Here is a 24,587-nt window from a genome sequence, read left to right as displayed (position 1 = left end):
TACTTCACCAAAACAAAGTCATACTCAAACAAATACAATCACTACTGGGTTTACTGAATTTTATCTGCAGGACCATACCAGTAGGCCGTCCTTTCTCTCGCAGGCTAATTGATGCGACTCGACATGCAAAAAAACCCAGTCATCATATTCGCTTGACGCAAGGAGTCAAAAAGGATTTACAAATGTGGCAGGAATTCCTGCATCAGCAGATGTCTGTTTCTGTTTCTGGATAAAGAATGGTAATCAAATACAGAGCTTCACCTTAATACCGATAGCGCTGGAGGTGAGGGGAGAGGTTTTGGCCTATATTTTGAGTATCAGTGGTCCTCTGATACTTGGACAACCAAACGGAGAAAAGCTGGTTTTACAGAGGACATAACCCTTTTGGAGTTCTCTTCCAATTCTGGCAGTAGTACAGCTGTGGGCAGATCAGCTTGTAAACAAGAAAAAATTATGTTTCATTCATACAACCAATCGGCTGTGACGATTCTAAACAAATCGACGTCTAAGTCTGCATGTGTGATGGTTCTTGTTAGGTCTTTTGTGCTTCACTGTTTACAGCGCAACGTCTTAGTAAGGGCACAGTGTGTCCCAGGTAGTAAGAATGTCATCGCAGAAGCTATCTCTCGTTTTCAGTTTCATCACCTACCAATCTCAATCTGCGACCAACAGACATACCAAGCACAACAGGATGAGTTAAATATTAGGCATTCCAAGACTGATCAAACAGGCAGCTCATAGTTGGACCTCATTCTAAATATGAAGTATGTCCCGTACAAGCTATTTATTTCGATTTGGCAATCCGGCCACGCACGCCTCCATCTCATGCTCTGTTCATTCACATCAACCATTCTCATGTTACAAGAGCACAGTTTTCAGCTTTACTGCTCAAGTCTCTCAAGTTCAGTCAACTACCAGAGGCTGCATTTAAATCTCATTCCTTCCGAATCGGGGCAGCAACAATGGCAGCCATGCAAGGCATACCACAGGAGACAAAAAGACTGTGGGGCAGATGGAAGTCAGATTCATTTAAGCGCTATATCAGAATCGGTCTGATTACTTCAATTTAAGTAGCAATGCAGAAGAGACCGAGGTTTGGGCCCTGATTCTTGCATTTCCTGGCTGGGGAAGAGGGGACTCCATTGACCTGAGTTGCTGCCATGTATCAAAGCAGCGCTCCATCACTACCATCCGCCAGGTACTATCCTACTACATGTTAGCTCAAATGACTTTATAGACCTTAAGGGTAAAGGCGGATCCTAAGGGAAATCTTAATTTGGATAGGGCTAGGTAGCTGGGGGCAATGTTTGTTGATGAGTTACCTTCACAAGCATCCCTTTGCTATGTGTTTATGTATATGGTTGGGGGTTGTTGGTCCAGTGGCCTGCCGGAGGGGATGTTCTGACGGCTTGTTGGGTTTTTGCTTGATTTAGCATGGCGGCTTGCCGAGTGTTAGTCGACGGCTTGTCAACAGTGACAGGGAGGGGAGTTGATCATTGATGGTTACCCTCGTTAGTTATCTTGAACTCTCTTCCTATCTATAATGGCCACATGGGCACGAATGTCCTCAGGCGAGAGACCTCTTTTCCACACCGACCTATAATGATAATGTCTTGTGCTTTCAAGGTTAGGGTGGTTTCCACCCACTAGTTACTCCACCCTTGTTGCCCCTACCTTGTTATTCCACCCTTCTTCATGATGGAACATGTGGATCCCTTGTTATTTTCACAATATCAAAATGTATCTTTTCAGTCAACTGGACCATCGTATGCATGCTTATTTGTGACTCACATGATCATGCATGATTATTTCCAAATGGAGTTGTACGACTCGGACGAAGCTAGCATATGGCAGTGCTAGAGAGAATAGTGAGTTAGAGTTGGGAAAGATTGAGACGTGTCTGTACATTACACTGAATGATCATCTTTAACTCCGTGACACCTGCTCGACATACATTCATAAATCTATTTTTCTCGAAGTGGCTGCGTGACTATTTGAACCCGCAAAATCAAACTGTGAGTGATTTCTTCTAATTTAGTTCAAGCCGTAATACTATCAAGTCAGGGAGAATCGGTCTGAATATGATACCATTGGATGCTACATTGAACATCTGTTTAATACATGATTAAAAGCCGTGTGTCATGACCACACACATACATAATAATTCCCTTAAGAAGGTTAATGGTGTTAATAATATCTCTGAGTTTATATGCTTATTTTGTTCTTTATTGATGAAGAATGTATGCCATTGGCCCGTGGGAGAGTGTGGTCAGCCAATAAAGGATAGAACTATCTTTGCCATAGACCTTAACTATATACATGTCTGATGCACATGATAAACAAACATTGCAAGATTACACCAGTAGATGCTGTAAGCATAAAAAAAAACTTTTGTTGAGTTGCATGTACAAAGAATTTTCCAGGCAAATATTTATCAAATAGAGACTTGTATTTCACACAGATCATATACAATCAAATAAAATATAATCATATCAAATTCTTCTTCAAATACCCTCTTCACATACTGGACATAATGTTTCATTTCTAGCATTATCACAATATCTATCGGGTTGTATTTAACGATTAGAACTATAACAAAATTGTGTTGATGCAATACGAAATTTTGGAAGTGTCATATACTTTAAATATTTTTAAATCTGTTTCGAATACAAATTTATAAAAATGTTTAATGTTTTACTTTCTTTTGAGCCATTAGAATGTGAATAGTGCCAATATTGCTCAAATGAACAATTCAGCCTCAACGTCATTTTTTCAATAAAAGATTGGTATAAAATGCATTGGTAGGCGATGGTGACTTACCTGTGACTAAACATTTATTTACTTTCAGCTTATGAAAAAATAACATAGGTGAAGCATACTTAAAACCAAGGGTGTAAGCAGCTCAGTTCCTCTATCGGCCATGTCTTCAAGGTTATTCAGTTCAACTGTAAATACATCAACATCTGCAGGATATATCCCAACTAACTCCAAAGATTCAATGTATACCCATTATGGACAAAGTGGATCTGGAAGCTATGGATCAACTCTTGGAAAAGTGCATGTTGGATATATAGAGCCAAAACAACATAAAGTTTTCAAATTAGCGGTTTCCATTCCTTGTTCAAGTGATTGAGTGTTCAACAGAGGAGACTATGGCACAGCAGATGGTGGTACTTCTATGGTCTTTCTGGGGCAACTGATAACACTTCTGAAACAACAACATGGCCCGGACGCCCAGTTCAAGGTTATTTATGAAAATGACTTCAACTCGCTGTTCAGGCGATTGACGTTTATGCTCTTGCTTGCGGGACAGACTTCTACAAACAATGTGTACCTTCACATTCCATGCATTTCATCATGTGCATGATGTCTGTACACTGGCTATCCAAACTGCCAACAGTTTATAGGGATTATGTCTACATATCTCACGAAAGCCTTGAGAAAAAATAGGAAGCTTTGAGAAAACAAGCCCAGTTGGATTGGGAGAGATTCTTGCTGATGAGGAGTAGGGAAATGAAAGAAGGGGGTCTAATTTTTGTTTGTGCTCCTGCGGAATATGTGCATCAAAAGACTGGTCGTATAAGATTCTCTGGAGAAACTTTAGTGACTCTTATGACGAACATATGGAATTCTTTCACACTCTCTGGCAAAATCACAAGACAGGAGTTCATTAATACAAATATCTCATTTTGTTTGAGAAACATGGACCAGATAAGAGAACCATTTGAAACAGAGAAGTCCCAAGTCGTTGAATCGGGACTGCGTCTCTTGTCATCAGAATTGATTTTCAACAAAAACATCTTCTACTATTCCTGGAAGCAGAAAAAAGACGAGGAGGGGATTGATGACGGAGGAATTTGCCAGGATGGTTGTATCAGCCCACAGGAACTGGAGCAACCACAGCTTTATTGCAGGTCTCCCAGAGTCCCGCTCACTGGAAGACAAGAAGACGATTGTTGATGACTTGTACGCTAATGTCACCACGCAAATTGCAAAAATGAATCCTGAAATGTTTAAGAATGATCTTTGTACCATATATGTTTTGATCAAGAAGGTATAAGAGAATGCTCATGAATATGTTTCTATTTGTCTATCAGTAAATATAATACTGTCGTAAACTTTGGAAGGAGTTTTAGCTCCAGAGATTTTGAAAGAATCCCCAATTTTGTGCAAGGAAAAGAACCAAAAATTAATTGAATCATGTATTAAGAACAATTGATGCACGCAAAGATGGGCGAAATAACATTCGAAGTACTCACTTAATGTGTGTTACATATTAATATTGACTGAAATGTGCCATGCCATGTTAGAATAAATAAAGAATATATTAAAAAAAACTGTATATGTGAAAGACTCATTATAAGGGGGGCACGGGTAGCTCAGTCGTCTAAGCCACTGCAATTCACTCTGCAGACATGCCTCCCTTGGGCTCGCCAGACAAATGTAATCGTGTTCGAATCCTGGTTCGCGCCGATTATGTGTCTAGGTTTGTCCAAACCATACCCGTGATCGTGGGCATCACTAAAGCGATAAAAATCTGAGACCTGCATCAATTCAGGCTTTGTTCCCACATCAAGCTGACACGCTGTGATAAAACTACTGTCCAAAGCGGTGTTAAACCCAAATCTCTGATTCTTAATGACTGATTGTTGGGAGGTGGGGAACAGTAAAAACGTCCTCAGACTAATCTACATATTGATATGTTAGGAGTGTGAAATTCACAGAGAAGTTAGGATTTCCCCCAAATGCTGATTTGACATGACAATTCAATTATTCCGTCATGATATTTTTGGGTGGTATCCCTGTTTACGTCACTTGTAAAAATGGCCTCCTAGCTATTGTGAACTATTAGCACCAGTAAAAACTGAGTGGTAGAAAAATCTTTCTTCGTGTTGTTGATGACACTCATATCATGACGTCGCATACGGTGATCTTGAACTCTGATTATCTGCACTGGTCACATGAGCACGGAAGTCCTCAGACGAGAGAACTCTTTTCCACTCCGGCCTAAACTAACACAAAGTGCTGACACCTTTATGCAGATGTATCTTGCTAATGACCAGTCGCTTTCAACATTGATACCTCAAAATGGTAACGTATTGTGTACATGAAAGGTAAGGATCGTTTCCACCCTAGTTACTCCACCCTTGTTATTCCACCCTTGCAGTTAGCTACCCTGTTCTTCGTGAGGGAACATGTGGATCCCTTGTTATTTTCATAATACCAAAATGTATCTTTTTCGGTCATCTGAACCATCGTATGCAGGATTATATATGATAGGGTTATGTTCAAGTTTTCCAAATTGAATTGTACGACTCGGGCTAAGCTAGCATATGGCAGTGCTAGAGAGAATAGTGACATTGTCATGTCAAATCTTGAGGATTGTTCTTACTTCTCTGTGAATTTCACTGACCTACCACATCTACATGTAAATTAGCCTGAGATTGTTTTGTCTGTCCCTCACATATATATGATTGCGTATAGTAATATGTATTTATTGAATGTTTGTGTTAAAATAAAACAATTGACTAAATGGAATGGCTATGTGTTGTCCTCAAACTATCGTTAACTACTTAGCAGAGTTATCATAAGACTACTGGAAGGAGATATAAGTTATATGTCTTGCTCGCTTCATACACAGTTGAAAACTCTCAGTCTAGATTTTAGCTTCAGGGGTCAAAATATCTATTTTTGTTGTGTCTAAATCTTTCTCCTAAGACATAGAGTATGAAACGATATGAAAAGCTTTCAAAATGACCAATGGGCTACCGTTTGCCAGATTACATTCTTATACTAAAAACAAATTTATTTTCCAAAATGTAGTCTCTAAAGTATACAGTGAGCTTGGATGTGCAAGAGGACAACTGATTGCGTTGAATCCCACACTTCTGTTTTAAAACGTTTCGTTTAAATAACCACAAGAACTAGCTGAAGTTCATACAAAAGATATGTTCAGAAATTATGATGTTTACAGCAGCATTGATGCAGAATTTACATATATACCGGCAAACACCAGATGACAACAAATACACCACCCACATAACCACCAGCAATACCGTTTTATCATTGCCATATTCGAAACCCAAAAGTACTGTCCTCTTCAGCAATCTTCCCTTCGAGGCTAAACAAAACAGTTTAAACATTTTAACTTTGAGGCATAGATCCTCAAGTTAAAATTATGTGTGTCTCATGTATGTTGAGAGCAAGACGGAGTTTTTAAAGATTGGGACATGTCTGTACATTACATTGAATGATCATCCATTGAATGAAGTCTGTGACACCTGCCCTTTGCTATGTGTTTATGGCTATGGTTTGAGGTTGGTCCAGCGGCCTGCTGGAGGGTATGTTCCAATGGCCTGTTGGGTGTTTTTGCTTGATTTAGCTTGTGGGGTTCACCACAGTGACAAACGTCTAAGATCTGCATCAATTCGGACATTCTTCCCACATCAAGCCGACACGATACAACGGTAATACTGTCACAAATCCGCGTTAAACCCAATGCCTAATTGTTGGGATGACATGGTAATGTATGAGGAACAGTAAAAACGTTCTTAGACTAATCTACATATTAGTTAGTCGACGGCTTGTCGACAAGGGCAGGGAGGGGATCTGCTCATCGATGGTAACACTCGTGGGTTATCTCCTCTGGGTTATCTCGTAGATAAATCTTACTTCGTTTTGTTCATGATACTCATATCATGACGTCGCATATGGTGATCTTGAACTCTCTTCCTATCTATAATGGCCACATGGGCACGAAAGTCCTCAGGCGAGAGACCTCTTTTCCACACCGACCTATAATGATAATGTCTTGTGACCCTAATTACTCCACCCTTGTTGCTCCTACCTTGTTATTCCACCCTTGTTATTCCTTCCTTGCAGTCAGATACCCTGTTCCTCATGATGGAACATGTGGATACCTTGTTATTTTCACAATACCAAAATGTATTTGGTCAACTGGACCATCGTATGCATGATTATTTGTGATAGGGCTATGTTCAATTTTTCCAAATGGAGTTGTACGACTCGGACGAAGCTGGCATATAGCAGTGCTAGAGAGAATAGTAAGTTAGAGTTGGGAAAGATTGCGACGTGTCTGTACATTACACTGAATGATCATCTTTAAGTCTGTGACACCTGCTCGACATGCATTCATAAATCTATTTTTTTTCGAAGCGGCTCCGTGACTACATGAACCTTTAAAATCAAACTGTGAGTGATCTTTTCTAATTTAGTTCAAGCCGTAATACTATCAAGTCAGGGAGAATCGGTCTGAATATGATACCATTGGATGCTACATTGAACATCTGATTGTTTAATACATGATTAAATTCCGTGTGTCATGACCACACACATACATAATAATTCCCTTAAGAAGGTTAATGGTGTTAATAATATCTCTGAGTTTATATGCTTATTATGTTTGATGAAGAATCTAGGCCTTTGGCCCGTGGGAGAGTGTGGTCAGCCCATAAAGGATAGAACTATCTTTGCCATAGACCTTAACTATATACATGTCTGATGCACATGATAAACAAACATTGCAAGATTACACCAGTAGATGCTGTAAGCATAAAAAAAACTTTTGTTGTGTTGCATGTACAAAGAATTTTCCAGGCAAATATTTATCACATAGAGACTTGTACTTCACACAGATCATATACAATCAAATAAAATGTAATCATATCAAATTCTTCTTCAAATACCCTCTTCACATACTGGACATAATGTTTCATTTCTAGCATTATTACAATATCTATCCGGTTGTATTTAACGATTAGAACTATAACAAAATTGTGATGATGCAATACGAAATTTTGGAAGTGTCATATACTTTAAATATTCTAAATCTGTTTCGAATACAAATTTATAAAAATGTTTAATGTTTTACTTTCTTTTGAGCCATTAAAATGTGAATAGTGCCAATATTGCTCAAATGAACAATTCAGCCTTAACGTCATTTTTTCAATAAAAGATTGGTATAAAATGCATTGGTAGGCGATGGTGACTTACCTGTGACTAAACATTTATTTACTTTCAGCTTATGAAAAAATAACATAGGTGAAGCATACTTAAAACCAAAGGTGTAAGCAGCTCAGTTCCTCTATCGGCCATGTCTTCAAGGTTATTCAGTTCAACTGTAAATACATCAACATCTGCAGGATATATCCCAACTAACTCCAAAGATTCAATGTATACCCATTATGGACAAAGTGGATCTGGAAGCTATGGATCAACTCTTGGAAAAGTGCATGCTGGATATATAGAGCCAATACAACATAAAGTTTTCAAATTAGCGGTGTCCATTCCTTGTCAAAGTGGTTCAGTGTTCAACATAGGAGACTATGGCACAGCAGATGGTGGTACTTCTATGGTCTTTCTGGGGCAACTGATAACACTTCTGAAACAACAACATGGCCCTGACGCCCAGTTCAAGGTTATTTATGAAGATCAGGGCGAAAATGACTTCAACTCGCTGTTCAGGCGATTGACTGGAATTATCCCCGATCCGCCTTCCTACCTTATTGAAATGGATAACGTTTATGCTCTTGCTTGCGGGACAGACTTCTACAAACAATGTGTACCTTCACATTCCATGCATTTCATCATGTGCATGATGTCTGTACAATGGCTATCCAAACTGCCAACAGTTTATAGGGATTCCGTCTACATATCTCACGAAAGCCTTGAGAAAGAAAAGGAAGCTTTGAGAAAACAGGCCCAGTTGGATTGGGAGAGATTCTTGCTGATGAGGGGCAGGGAAATGAAAGAAGGGGGTCTACTTTTTGTTTGTGCTCCTGCTGAATATGTGCATCAAAAGACTGGTCGTATAAGATTCTCTGCAGAAACTTTAGTGACTCTTCTGACGAACATATGGAAATCTTTCACACTCTCTGGCAAAATCATAAGACAGGAGTTCATTAATACAAATATCTCATTTTGTTTGAGAAACATGGACCAGATAAGCGAACCATTTGAAACAGAGAAGTCCCAAGTCGTTGAATCGGGAGTGCGTCTCTTGTCATCAGAATTGATTTTCAACAAAAACATCTTCTACTATTCCTGGAAGCAGAAAAAAGACGAGGAGGGGATTGATGACAAGGAGGGATTTGCCAGGGCGATGGTATCAGCCCACAGGAACTGGAGCAACCACAGCTTCATTGCAGGTCTCTCAGAGTCCCGCTCACTGGAAGACAAGGAGAAGATTGTTGATGACTTGTACGCTGATGTCACCACGGAAATTGCAAAAATGGATCCTGAAATGTTTAAGGATGATTTTTGTACCATATATGTTTTGATCAAGAAGGTATAAGAAAATGCTCATGAATTATTTCTATTTGTCTACAGTAAATAATGTCTGTCGTAAATTGTGGAAGGAGTATTAGCTCCAGAGATTTTGAAAGAATACTCAATTTTGTCCGTTGACTTTATGTCAGACATCAAAGAAGTTTATATGTTTCTATCCAGATGAGCTTTCATGAGAATGGTTTCTTTAATTATACATTTTCTGTGATGATCTTTGTACCATATATGTTTTCATGAAGAAGGTGTAAGAAAATACACATATGCATGTTTGTTGTTGTAAATTTGGACACTGAATTAATTTTGCAGGATTTCTGTCTAACTCACTCAACTAACAACAACATAACTACTAATGACCACATTTAGATAAATGATAGAGTTGAGGTTACATGTAACCATTGCCTCCTGATGCAATATGTTGTCTTTGGTGTTTGGTTAGATGTCGATCGTTTAATAAGCTGAAGTAGGCCTTGGATTTGGTTTAGAGACAGGATAGTACTTCAGTCCTCTAAAACATGAAATATTTGCCTGGAATGAAGGAGGTCAAGCAATTTTGTTTACATCACATTGTTTCGGCATATCCACCATGTCCAACGATCAATTAAAGTTTTGTACAACCAGAGTCAATGTATGTAGAACAATTGATAGACGCAAAGATGGGAGGTATTATTTCAAGTGCAGTCGCCCAAACTGATCTCAACTAATGAGGATGTCAGTATGAAACTGGACGTCAAGTCGGACTGATCTGATATCAGCTGACATCACTCGTTGTCCGCAAAGTGTGTTATTTATGATACAGGTAAATAAAAATATGTATATGTGGATGACCTATTATTCATGAATAATTTTATTGTTCTTGTGGGACGGAAGAATGTGTGGTTAAAACGCTCCCCCTTAAGGTAAGGTATACGTCAATATCTGATAAGATTAATGACAACTCAGCCTGAGACAGATGGAGTCTGTGGAAGACATGTACAGTCAACGAGAGACGTCTTTTGACATCGGTCAGCACCAGGAACAGTAAGTGTGTAGGGTGCACGAGTGGTCAAGTCGTCTAAGGAGACTCAGTTCAACTTGAAGGCTTGCATCAGTGATCCATACATATATTTTGTACCACTATTTTACCTTTATAGCCCATTTTATAGAACATGTTTCAGCAGATACTCGAGACGGATCGTTCTCTGGCGTTGATGTTTTGTATTTACTGATGCCAGCATTTGCTGATCGAGGATTCCAATTCCAAATTAGCTCTTCGTGTTCTTGGGGATGTCGGCGCTAACCCGTATGCGTGGGTTCCTACACAGCGTCTCCGAACTGAGTCACATTTCTTTTTTTGACATTCTGCTGTCATCATGAAATGCATGACAAATTGTTTAAAGCTGCATCTCACTCACCCGACTGGAATCGCCCAGGATAAGCACACACCTGCGAACAATATGTGGTAGTGAGTCATAAACGCGTGCATATGGAATCGTCGGAATTGTACCATAGACTGTTTGTTTATGATTATGGAAAGGGGTACAATGACATGCATCAACCAAATCAGCGAGCCTGACCACCCGATCCCGTCTGTGTTGCTGAAGACCCTCCGGATCTTCACAGGTGCAATACATATTAACAGCCTGGATGTACAAATGCAAATTTAAAGCCAGATTAACAAGTTCATTGAAAGACCCGTGAAAATTCCGGGGTAGAGTAGGTCTTCAGCAACCCATGCTTGCCGTAAGAGGTGACTATGCTTGTCGTAAAAGGCGACTAACGGGATCGGGCGGTCAGGCTCGCTGACTTGGTTGATGCATGTCATCCATCACAATTGCGTGGATCGATGCTCATGATATTAATCACTGGATTGTCTGGTCCAGACTCGATTATTTACAGACCGCCGTCATATTGCTGGAATATTGCTGAGTAAAACAACCAACCAACCAACGTGCATTGAAAGGTTGCCGTGTCGCGAAATACAGTGATACTACGTATCGTTTCCTCATTTCAGTGGTTACACTCATTTCCTGACCAAAAGAGGTACCCACCTACACCTTACAGTTTGTATGTTGGTAGTATTTCAACCTGGGTGGTGGTGAGGGATAGGGTATATTTGGGCCGCACTACGTAAGTTACCTTTAATGTCACGTTTATTGAGATCCGATAATGTCGTACAGGTGATCTGACTTTTAGAATCCAGACAAGGCAGGAGTAGGGTAATTGTCTCATTATCGCCTTAATATGATGATGCATTCTTTGAGTAGGGCAACCTGTGTTACGACACATACACATACACGTACAGACGCACACACATACACGTACAGAAACACACACATACACGTACAGAAACACACACATACACGTGCAGAAACACACACATACACGTACAGAAACACGCATACACGTACAGACGCACACATGTACAGAAACACACACATACACGTACAGAAACACACATACACGTACAGAAAAACACATACACGTACAGAAACTCACACATACAAGTACAGACGCAAACACATACACGTACAGAAACACACATATACACGAACAGAAACACACACATACACGTACAGACGCACACATACACGTACAGAAACACACATACACGTACAGACGCACACATACACGTACATAAACACACATATACACGTACAGAAACACGCATACACGTACAGAAACACACATATACACGTACAGAAACACACATACACGTACAGAAACACACACATACACGTACAGAAACACACACATACACGTACAGACGCACATACATACACGTACACACTGGCGTAATGTAGGGCGGGACAATTTATTCTATAGGTTGTTTGTTGTGTAGACCGCCGGTCATTAGTATCCCACCTATTTGACGGAGGGTTAAATATCTGACTCAATTATGTCACTAGTTGTTATCTAGTTCTAGTGGCCTATAGTCAGCCACTAAATGTGAGGAATGTCATATCCGAATGTGTTTTGATATCTCTCTTGAGTATTTTAAATTAATTCTTGATATTCTTTTGTAATGCCCGTTGTTGACATAATGTTTAATGGATGACAATTTTTTCTCACATATCGTTCCAAGAAACCTACAGCGGTAATATTTGAATGTGGGTTTTTTGGGTGATACTGCTCTACAAATAAACATGTGCGATAAGTTGATGTATTTGGGGCGTGTTAGATACATGAACACATTTGCATACAGGTATGAGAAAGGTCTATTAAGCAGAGGCCATTAAGTGAGTGAGTGAGTGAGTGAGTTGGGTTTAACGCCGCTTTTAACAGTTATATCACGGCGTGTCAGCTTAATGTGGGAGGAAAGCCCGAAGTGATGCAGGTCTCAGACGTTTACCACTTCCGTGAAACCCACGAGCACGGGTATGGTGCTGACAAACCTAGAAACATAATCGGGGCGAACCGGGATTCGAACCCACTATCATAGGTTTCTGGCGCGCCCAAGGGACGCAACTCTGCACAGCGAATCGCGGCGCCTTGGACGACTGGCCACCCGTGCCCCCAGAAGCCATTAACATATCTGAATGAATGGTCACAAGCTGTTATGTGTCAGCGGTTTTTACCTAAATATGAAGACGACATGTGGAGGACATTTCCAAATTTGAAGCAACAGTGATAAAAGTGATGTCCGATGCAATTCCCTATTTTGACATGTACCATCTGTTTCCGAATTGTTTAGATGAAAAATTGACTTGCCTTTGCATGTGTGTGTGACGGGTGCCAACGTAGGGGTAGGATACGCTGCCCTTTTCGCGAAAACCTGATATCATCACAATTTCATAGTGATACATAAACACTTGCTGATGATATAGCACAATAATACAATCGACTCAGCTTTTAGCAGAGATTTCTTATGAATATGGAAAGGGTTTTGTCGCTTTTATTTATGTGTTTGTAAGGCCAGTCCTACTCATGTGTTGGATCGAAAACTAGAATTTGCAAGATCAGGCACGGGCTGAAGCATAGGTGCCCAAACAGGGAGCTGTGCAGCACCCAAAACTATACAGCTCGGGATTAAATTCCAAAACATATGCTCATTTAGACGGAATTGTACAATGGGGATCTGCTGTAAGTAGAGATTGCAAATGATTATGGAAATGGTTGGCGCTTTAGTTTGCATACAATAACTACTTCACGGATATTTGTCAACGACCATACGATTATTAGACAAATTTGCATAAAAATAACAAACTGTTACCAACTGATGTAACGCGATACATACACATATGAGAAATGGTAACTATGTATTGAAGCGAGCACCTTTGCTAACACACCTAATACTCTCATGGGCCCGTGAAGATCCAGGCTAGAATAGGTCTTCAGCAACCCATGCTTGCCGTAAAAGGCGACTTTGCTTGTCGTAAGAGGCGACTAACGGGATCGGGTGGTCAGTCTTGCTGACGTGGATGATGAATGTCATCGATCCCAATTGCGTGGATCGATGCTCATGATATTAATCACTGGATTACCTGGTCCATTCTCGATTATTTAGACCGCTGTCATATAGCTGGAATATTGCTGAGCGCGGCGTTAAACATCAAACAACAAAATGAGAGTTATACTCTCATGATACAGTTTTATCATGTACTTATGAGAACTCTCAATATGCAAACTAATTATTGTTTATAACATTTGCTATACACGTAAATTATTAAACGAAATTGCCTCATGTAATTTGAGTTTGTGTCATTACCGTAGCAGTCATATACAGTTAGAAACTAACACATTTGGACATATGTTGCCCACTTAAACTTGATGACTGATAACAGAAAGGAAGTGAGTGAGTGAGTAAGTATGAATTTACGCCGCTTTTAGCAATTTTCCAGCAATATCACGGCGGAGGACACCAGAAATGGGCTTCACACATTGTACCCATGTCCGGAATCGAACCCGGGTCTTCGGCGTGACGAGCTAACGCCTTAACCACTGGGCTACCCGACCGCCCCTGAAAGGTAGTACTGTTGTTGAAAGGTACAGGTTGTTTGATGTTACAGCTGTGGTCAGTTCTTGTATACTGGCTTGTCTTATATTGGTGAGCAGGTTTGGGCATTTCTATAAGGATCATGCGGTTGGAAAGTGAACTGAACCCCTCCGACAGACATGGATTTTATGTCATCTTGATGAAATTAGGAATGTATACCATGCTGCCTCACATTGTATTTATTTCAATTACCATAAGAGAGCGTATATATCCTGTCAGAATCGCAAATTCGTAATCTGAAAAGCAAGCGTCTTAAGAAAATGCAGCGACAAAACAGTTTCCATTGTGAAAAGAGTCGAGTGTCTGATTCCGACTGTGTTCATACCACTAGACGACGGATGCTGCCTAATGCGGCGTAAAACCAAACACAGTCAATTGCACCCTACTCATTGACATATGAAAATTAGATGGTAAAAACAATGAAAAGTGCAGTATGTATGGAAGCGTATTCAAACATGTACATATTACATATTAATTATTTCACTTGGATACACATATGCACATATATATGCAAATTCAATCAAATATAGATTCCATCTGGCTGGACGTGCGTGTATCGAATTATAACTGGCATAATTTATGTTCATATATATAAGGAATATTAATCTGATTAAATGTTCGCGTATATCATGGTAATTGTGTGAATTCATCCACAGCTGCTAGGACGTTACCGTTCGTGTCCAACAGCTTTTCCACAGCTGCTAGGACGTTACCGTTCGTGTCCAACAGGTTTTCCACAGCTGCTAGGACATTTACGTTAGTGTCCAATCTCATTAACATCAGATCTTAGTTCTCGCTACCGCTAAACAAAGATCTGAGGACATCCAATTACGGGTCACGTCAGACCGACCTTGCGCGAACTTTGACCGACCAATGGAATGACCAATCAGAAGGCAGCTTTCTCGTGCTTTACGGCACAAATTTCAAATTGGCAACTACGCTTCGAAGCATATTTTGACAAATTCTCGATTACAAATTTGAAACCTGAACAAAAAAACATTCTGGAATGACTAATAGATGGTCTAGATTGTAAGAATTCGGTCGTTAAACCCGTAACTATCGTTCGGAATACCCCATGTTAAAGTTTTCGAGATTGCATGATTAGAAATCACATACCGACTGTCACTTTCATAATCTGGTAAGCGACGCACTGATTGGTCGGATGAAAGGTCGTTCTGACGTGACCCCTAATGGGATGTCCTCAGATCTTTGTTTAGCGGTAGCGAGAACCAAGATCTGATTTGAATGAGATTGGTTAGTGTCCAACATGTTTTCAACAGCTGCTAGGACATTTACGTTCGTGTCCAAATGGGTTCCGGACAGAGCTTTCGTCATGTCTGAGAACTGGAGGAGGAGTGATTCAGGAGAATCAGGCTTTTGCTGAAGGAGTCACATTCGTGGATTGTTGCCATGATACGCTCGAATATTCTTATTGTGGCTATACATAATGTTGATTTCTCACAAAGGTACAGATAATGGACAGGGGGGTTAAGAGAATATGCAGGAAAAAACAATTTAACCCACCAATTCGTGAAATGGACTTGTCCGATATTTCCGCGGTCGGAATCTATTCACGGAGTCATCATTATTTAAATACGGAAAATATTTTTAAAGCGAGTACTTTTTACCAACATCCTTAAAGAGGCTGTACGTAATGTTGATATCTCATATTAGAAATAAACGACTCGAGTATAAAAACACTGCATAGTTTGTTCCCTGTGCGGGGGGACGGGTGGCCCAGTCGTCTAACGCGCTGCGATTCGCTGTGCAGAGTTGCGTCCCTTGGGCGCGCCAGAAACCTATTATTGTGGGTTCGAATCCCGGTTCGCCCCAATTATGTTTCTAGGTTTGTCAGCTCGTGGGTTTCACCAAAGTGGTAAACGTCTGAGACCCGCATCACTTCGGGCTTTCCTCCCACATTAAGCTGACACGCCGTGATATAACTGTAATAATATTAAAAGCGGCGTTAAACCTCACTCACTCACTCACTATTCCCTGTACAGTGTTTTCTTGTACGTTAAATAACACACAGGCGACGTTATGTCTTAAATATAAAGATAAATTGTAACACATTAATGTTTCTTACTTGTTGTTGCTTGCTTGTTGATAATTGTAGGGCATCTGGTGCGTCAGTTTAAAATTGAATAATTTGTGTTGAGAAAATGTCCGAGAATACCGTGCAATGATATAATAAACGTATCAACTGCGGAGTTAAATTCGGAGAGCCGTGGTCCCGCAGTTGATACGTTTATTATATCATTGCACGGTATTCTCGGACATGTTCTCAACACAAGCTATTGGACTGCGATTGGGATGGGCCCGGACTGTACGACGTTGGCAACGACGTGACTGGCAGAGGGTTGTCTTCACTGACGAAAGTCGATTCTGTATGTTTAGGGCTGACGGAAGACAACGTGTTTACCGCCGAAGGGGTGAACGAACGGCGGCGTGTTGCGTGCAGGAGGTCGTACCATATGGTGGAGGGAGTGTCATGGTGTGGGGAGGGATCTGTGGGCAGGAGAGGACACCGCTGGTCATCGTTGACAGAAACTTGACAGCTCAGCGTTACATGGGTAACATTCTTCGTCCAGTTGTCCAACCATTTCTCCAACAGCAGCCACGTGGTGTCATTTATCAGCATGACAACGCTAGAGCCCATACAGTCAGAATTGTCACTAACTTTCTCGCAGCCAACAACGTCAACGGCCTGCCATGGCCTGCACGCTCACCCGACATGTCCCCCATAGAACATCTCTGGGACTTGATGGATCGTCGTGTTCGACAACGTCCACACTCTCCAGCCAACCGGCAAGAACTGATCTTGGCCCTCCAAGAAGAATGGCGTCAAATCCCACATGACCTCATCAGACGACTGACTTTTTCTGTGCGTCGAAGAGTTGTTGCGTGTATTGAGGCATTTGGTGGTCACACACGCTACTAATGACTTGTTATTGAACGTGAGCGATCGTTTATGTACTCTTCCATTGTCCATATTCTGAAAGCTCGAGTTTTGTACAACACCCAACTTTCGGGGGCTCCGACGTCATTCTCGGTCGCGGTATGATTGTCATTTTCAGAGTTGATTATGTTGATATATTGATCTTCTCAATACACTTTACTTCATGCATGTATGTTTTGTTGTTTTTGAGCAAGAGTGATTTCAAACTCTGGTAAAGTTTCTTTTGGACGTCAGTTTATATGAAGAATTATTCAAATTCAAGATATATCGTTTCCATGCACAAACGAACATGCTGATATGTTGTGTGGACCGATGCTCATAAACGCATCACATGTGACGTCATAGATCCACGACCCGCAATGCACCGTTTGTCTCGTACAAATTAGCCTGCAAAGTTTGGAATTCACGTGCAGCATATCGAGATAAGAATAAAGACACTGCGGTCACACCTGAATGATCTCTTCGTAACGTACATACTTCTCTATATGTTTCTATGGTTTGCGTTTCTTTTTGCTGTGAGTATATCTTATCCTTACTTGAATGTCATGCCCATCTCGAACCAAACCTCCAGTCTCATAATAAAATTGGTTCTTTCATATAAACAACCGCGGAGGGAGGAGGGTGATTAAATGCGAACATATACCAACTCGCAACAATCGTGTCCACACGGTGTTCCCGTAGCAATGAACGCGTATCTAAGCTCACTGCTCTACTGTCAGTTGTCATAAAGGCTCCACTGGAGCCTGGTGGATGCATTCAAGCATTTAGTCGAGCAAACTCAGAATGAAAAAGGTCATTCAGACCCAGGCCTCAATGCAAGGACGAACAGGTTCATTTCAAACTCGTTTGTACCCATTTCAACCCTTGAAGGCTGCGTGTCCAGCCAGCGATCATTTGCAGTGCCTAATCAAGCCAAGGAACATATTTGAAGGTATGTTTTACTTTATATGTTTTTAGTAATTCGTTCATTGTGGTTAATTTGAATCAACCAAGCAATGCATGTTCACATGAGCGACAACTTTTCACTATGACATTGTTACTTGCAGAACATGTTACTAAAGTGCACATCAGGTAGAGAAGATCCATGACCTAGGGAGCAAGCATTTGATTTTCCGTTGTATGTGTGTGTGTGTGTGTGTGTGTGTGTGTGTGTGTGTGTGTGTGTGTGTGTGTGTGTGTGTGTGTGTGTGTGTGTGTGTGTGTGTGTGTGTGTGTGTGTGTGTGTCTGTGTGTGTGTGTGTGTGTGTTGTATGTGTGTGTGTGTGTGGTGTGTGTGTGTGTGTGGGGGGGGGGGGGGGGGGGGTTGAGGGAGGGATTGGGCTTCTTGCAGACGGGTGATCAAAGGATGCGGTTTATTTCAATGTACTTCACCTTTTCATGCAGGTGAGTGATCAAAGGATGCGGTTTATTTTAATGTACTTTTAATTGAGCAATATAAAATGATTGTGGGATCTCAACCGCCCACTTCGGAAAGGATATTCATTTAAAGATAACTGCCTTATCATGGACCCACGTCGTCACATTCTGTGAAGTCTGTGTTCAGTTTACAGACATAGGTTTAGTTCAAAAATGGGGAAAATGTTATAATCAGTTCATGGGGATGATACAGCTTGTATCCGACGTAACAACGTCATGTCTAATATCCAGATATTATCCACATGTTTTTGCAATAATGAAAAAGAAACAATTCAAATTATGGGAGTACTTTTAATTTCTAAACTTTCTACAATACTATCCAACACCAAAAACGTCAGGAAAAACATTACTTAACATGGTGACCATAGATATACTTACATATATATTCATATATTCAGAGGTTCAGAACCATTTTTTAAAAATAAAATAAACAAATGTCTGAAGTTTACTGAAAAACGTGGGCATAAGACATTCAAGCAAGAGTGAGTGAGTGAGTGAGTGAGTGAGTGAGTGAGTGAGTATGGTTTTACGCCGCTTTTAGCAATATTCAAGCAATATCACGGCGGGGGACACCAGAAATGGGCTTCACACATTGTACCCATGTCGGGAATCGAACCCGGATCTTTGGCGTGACGAGCGAACGCTTTAACCACTAGGCTCCCCGACCGCCCCCATTCAAGCAAGAAGTAGGCTTCCTAATCAGCACCTCTCGTTGATCTGTTTATTTATATCAATGTGTGTTTCTGCTCGGATTTGCAAGGTCAAAACAAGGTCAACCAAGACGTTTAACGTATGATTAAGTTATACAGATGATCTGATATCGTTCAAAACTATTCAAACAGACGATTCTCTGCCACTGATTTACCCACCTGAACTACGAGTAGACAAATGGCCAGTGAAGCAGCCTCATCTGTTTTATTTTAGATCTATGAATAAACCCTTAGAGTGACCATAAATACCCATAAGACTGGGTGACAAAGGGATGACTTCAGTCTTCCGTTTAGTTCCAGAAATATTACATCAGCTCCAGCATTTGGAGTTTACGTTTTAAGGTACAATCGAGCATGCTCTCTCTCTAATATTTCAAAAGAAGTTATACGATTCTTGCTCTGAAGTTGTATCATCAATAACAAAGGCCTTAGTTCAACTTTCAAAACGTTTTATGGTGGACATGTAGACGACATTTCTTAATATGACGCATCAGTGACAAACAGTATGTCCAATGCAATTCCTTATTTTGACTTCGTGTGAACATTTGACTTGCCTTTGCTTGTGTTTGTGACGGATTCCACCAATGGGGCAGGATACGCTTTCCTTTGAGGCAACGTGAATCATCATCACTATTTGATGGTGATTCATACACAGATACTTATAATATGGTCGGAATTGTACAGTGGGCAATGGAGTTTTGTTACGATTTTGGAAAGTGTTGTGTCGTTTTTATTTACGAACATGCCTAAAACACCATCCCTATATAATAGGTGTCACCATCCTGGCAACAGGGTCGGATCAGATCCATTTATCAACTTTCGAATAAACGCCAGTTGTCCTTAACGTTATTGTTCTCCAGCAAATGGATCCGGTGAGCGGTTGACTTGGTTGATTGCAAGGCAATAAACAACGCATGCAGATTTATATAGGGTATTTATAATGTTTTGACATTTCTACAGAATGTTGTTCTGAAAAACCAAGTCGGCTGTAAAACAATGACACGTTTGCATTGTGTTGTAATACATGTGCCCTATCATTGATAGACAGGACAATTGTTGTTTTCACAACAAAAACGCATAACAGATCTCGATTTAATGGTTAGATTTCTTGGTTTTCTTTCTCGTTTTCTTTTTTTTCATTTTTTCCACAAAATTCAAATTTTAGCATATAATGCAATAAACCATTCCGATATCGTTGGTTCGCAAATGAAGTCTCCACGCAGGAATGACTAACCAAGTACAGATAGGATATTTGGATGAACAACTTCTTTATTACAATTAGGAGCGGCGTTTCGGTGCAGGTCCTAACACCGTTATCAAGCAAGTGATGTACAGAGTATGGTTGACAAGTATATATACAGGTAGGAGGCAGTGTGTGTACAGTTCAGTAGTTATAAAATACAGTTACACTGGAGTGGAGAAGCCTGCTAAGTACAAAGAAGTGAGTCATCAAGGTTTCTTACATGCCATAAAAAGAACTCTTGCCGGGACATAATAGAATAATCAGAGCTCACTCGACCCTGAAGTATTACCACTTATATGACAATATTTTGATTGAAACATATAAATTGAAACTGCATTGGCATATAAGTCACAGACTTATGTGAACGCCTCTCCAGAAAATATGATACAATTATCAAAATCTCTCTCCTGTTAAACAGTATACATTCATAAACGGGAGATAGAGGTGTAACCATACAGTTACAGACCCATGGACTGACTGAGCGAGGTTAAGTACATGTCATAAAATTGACCTCTTCCCGGGACATAATGGATAATCAGGGCTCACTCGCCCATGAATTACTACCACTTGTATTACAAAAGTTTGTTTGAAACATGGTGATTTGGGTGAGGTGAGGTGAAATGGGGTTTAACGTCGCGTCCAAGATTATTGCACTTAACAAGCGACGTGCATGTACGTGTGTGTGTGTGGCTGCTTGTACTAGTCCGGACTGATGCCGATTTATAGTGCTAGCCCACTGAGATACCATGCCGCAGTTTAACATGAATACCCCACTCAGACTAAGAATACTGACTTCGAGCCGACCAGTCCTTGTTTTAGCCCTTTAATGCTGAGCGCTAGACAGGGTAACAACAAGTACCATATTTTAACGTCTTTTGGAATGACGCGTAATGTATCTTTTGTCTCTCTTGATAACTGGGTTTAATGAAGCATCGACTTTTTGTTTGGGTTATGGCTGATTTGGCTATTCATATCCTATATTTCGATTTAGCCTTTCACAAGCATGTTTCGGACATGGCACCAGTTAATAGCTATGTGAATAATTTGCATAATTTGCATAAATGGGCAAATAACATTTTATTTTTAATCGGATGCTGTGCTATGTTAAAATGAGAACAATCGTCAGATAAGTGTGAGTCGCCTTCATAACATGCTTTAAGGAATCTTAACTGCAAGCTTTGCTTCAATGAACCTGACTTGGGGTAGGGGCGGTTATACCAATTGTTTCATTGTGCATTCATGGACTAACATTGTTTGTATTCGTGTCTATATCAATATCAATATACTACGAACATTGTTGTTTAACGCCGCACCCACCAATAGTCCAGCAATATGACGGTGTCCTGTACATACTCGTGCCTGGACCAGACAATCCAGTGATCGATCTATGTATTTCGGATACGATGTCAACCAAGTCAGCGAGCCTGACCACCTGGTCCCGTCAACTGCTTCTTACAACAAGTCGGTTGCTGAAGACCAATTCTAACCCGGATCTTCACGGGTATACTTTTGTGTACATAATAATAATTAAGTAATATTTTTTGTCTTATCCATTTTGCACGGAGAAGCAATGTTTAAAAGTTTTGTTAGGTAAACTGGTGATTTTCCTGATGGTCACAGACCCTTGAAGATTCTGGAATAGAATTGGTCTTCAGCAACCCATGCTTGCCGTAAAAGGTGACTATGCTTGTCGTAAAAGGCGACTAACGGGATCGGGTGGTTAGGCTCGCTGACTTGGTTGATGCATGTCATCCATCACAATTGCGTGGATCGATGCTCATGATATCAATCACTGGATTGTGTGGTCCAGACTCGATTATTTACAGACCGCCGTCATATAGCTGGAATATTGCTAAGAGCGGCGCTAAACAACAAACCAAACCAGCCCGATGGTCACTATGTGCATGTCACTACCACAGGGTACATTGCCTCGTTTGACACTCGCCGTATATATGTAGCTGCATAGGAACGCACGTACAATTAACTCTATGTTTTACTGACTCACTCTACTGCAGATCTGATAACGACGCTGGAATAAACCTATCACAGAACTATGCCTGGAAAGGTCATCATAGATGGAGAGATTGGTATGGAAATGATACAAGACGTATCTGAAGATGCTGCCCCTAGAGACGGTACAGAAGGCAGAGGAAAGTGGAGCAGACATCTTGATTATATTCTGTCGATGGTGGGCTTCTGTGTTGGGTTCGGCAACTTGTGGAGGTTCCCGTACGTCTGTAACAGGAATGGCGGAGGTGAGTAGTTATGACATTTTCTGTTCAGCTTCGAATTGTTCTAGATTTAATATGAGACTGAATGAGTGGTGAATTTACTTCGCATCTGTTTACAAAAGTTCGTCAATCCCAACTCAGTTACGATGCTTTTTATGACACGTTCATATCAACAAAAGCGCCATGGCTACTGTACCCATATCAACATTAGTTAAAGACAACGCATTCTTCATGTTAACCATGTTCTACAATTTCAGTGTATTGCAGCATCACCATCATAAACTGTTGCAAAATGTTCTTAGGATACCTTCATCTGATCGTTGTGTAACATTATCGTAAATACGTTATTTCATATATGCTATTAGACCCTTGAAGATCCGGGGTAGAATAGGTCTTCAGCAGCCCATGCTTGCCGTAAAATGCGACTATGCTTGTCGAAAGAGGCGACTCACGGGATTGGGTGGTCAGACTCGCTGACTTTGTTGATGCATGTCATCGTATCCCAAATGCGGGATCGATCCCAGTAGCGTGGATCGATACTCATGATATTAATCACTGGATCGCCTGGTCCAGACTCGATTATTTACAGACCGCCGTCATATAGCTGGAATATTGCTGAGTGCGGCGTTAAACAACAAACAAACAAACATATATGCTATTAAAATTTAGGTCGTAACATATTCACCAAGAACCGGAAGGAAACAATGTGAACATTATCACATAGTGACGGCATGAATTAAAAATGCCAATATTACCATATAGTCTCTTTTCATTTTTTTCACACTTGGTTTAGAATATTTGGTCGAATGGGCACAACTGGCATTGAGGGCACGTGTCCTCCTTATTTGCAGAGATCAGCAAATTGTGTCTTCGAAGCATAGACTGAGGCTTATAATGACATGCAGAACGTTGGTCTCACGAGAGTCGTGATCATATGTTTGACATGAAGCGTCCGCAGTGCTCTTACAATTTGTCGTTTAGTCCCAAATCACACACATACTTCCTTCATTACAGGAGCTTTCCTCATCCCATATGTGCTGTTTCTCATCATCACTGCTTTCCCAATGTTCTTCCTGGAGGCATCCATCTCTCAGTTCTCAGGAAAGGGAACGGTTCATGTGTGGAGCTTTTGTCCAATGTTAAAAGGTATGGTGTTTCAAAATATTTTCGAGATAGGCTACTGATGTGGACATTTCAACTTTCTCCATTTCCAATTTTGCCGCATCAGTGATCAAAGTGATATATCACCCTATTTTGACTTGTACCATATGTGTCCACGTTTTTCAGGTGAACACTTTATTTGTTTGAATTTGCGTGTTTCTTATGGGTGCCATTGGTAGGTCAGGATGCGCTCACTTTTTGAGATCACCTGGTAAATCATCATAGAACATGTCAATATTGTTACAATTTCCTTGCGAGATTTGTGGGCGTACAATAAGATCAAATCAAATTATATTATGCTTTTCATATTTAGGTCTTCAGCAACACATGCTTGTCGCAAATGGCGACTATACTTGTTGAAAGAGGCGCTTAACAGGATCGGGTGGTCAGACTCGCTGACTTGGTTTATATATGTCATCGTATCCCAATTGCGTGGATCGATGCGCATGATGTCAATCACTGGATTGTCTGGTCCAGACTATTATTTACAGATCGCCGTCATAAAGCTGGAATATTGCTGCGACGTTAAACAACAAACAAATCATATTTAGGACAACAATATAGAGATGTATGCTTACTTCAATCTATC

At 40.6% G+C, this 24,587-nt stretch overlaps 2 protein-coding genes and 1 pseudogene across 2 annotated transcripts in view; all 3 read left to right on the top strand.

Annotated features, from left to right (window-relative positions):
* The first annotated feature begins 2,920 nt into the window (after window positions 1-2,920).
* Window positions 2,921-4,060, top strand: LOC139464404 (uncharacterized; annotated as a pseudogene).
* A 4,053-nt stretch (window positions 4,061-8,113) lies between these two features.
* LOC139464403 (uncharacterized) lies at window positions 8,114-9,313 on the top strand. Its single transcript, XM_071245934.1, has one exon. It carries the CDS (start codon window positions 8,114-8,116, stop codon window positions 9,311-9,313), a length of 1,200 nt encoding a protein of 399 aa, XP_071102035.1.
* Window positions 9,314-18,065: 8,752 nt separating this feature from the next.
* The window catches only part of LOC139464402 (sodium- and chloride-dependent glycine transporter 1-like), a 31,794-nt gene continuing 25,272 nt past the window's right edge, over window positions 18,066-24,587 (top strand). Inside the window, exons 1-3 of the mRNA XM_071245933.1 lie at window positions 18,066-18,168; window positions 22,656-22,861; window positions 23,852-23,983. Coding sequence (XP_071102034.1) covers window positions 22,660-22,861; window positions 23,852-23,983 — 334 coding nt within the window. The 5' untranslated portion in view covers window positions 18,066-18,168; window positions 22,656-22,659. The remainder of the gene's footprint in view (window positions 18,169-22,655; window positions 22,862-23,851; window positions 23,984-24,587) is intronic.

Source organism: Haliotis cracherodii, unplaced genomic scaffold (genome assembly GCF_022045235.1).
Source record: "Haliotis cracherodii isolate W230 unplaced genomic scaffold, xgHalCrac1.p SCAF_17, whole genome shotgun sequence".
NCBI classification, from domain to species: Eukaryota; Metazoa; Mollusca; class Gastropoda; order Lepetellida; family Haliotidae; genus Haliotis; species Haliotis cracherodii.
Note: the sequence above shows the minus strand (reverse complement) of the source record. Positions and strands in the feature narration are given on the sequence as shown.

Coding starts and splice junctions, on each gene's coding strand:
- LOC139464403 (XM_071245934.1), top strand. CDS start 8,114: ATGTCTTCAAGGTTATTCAGTTCAACTGTAAATACATCAACATCTGCA.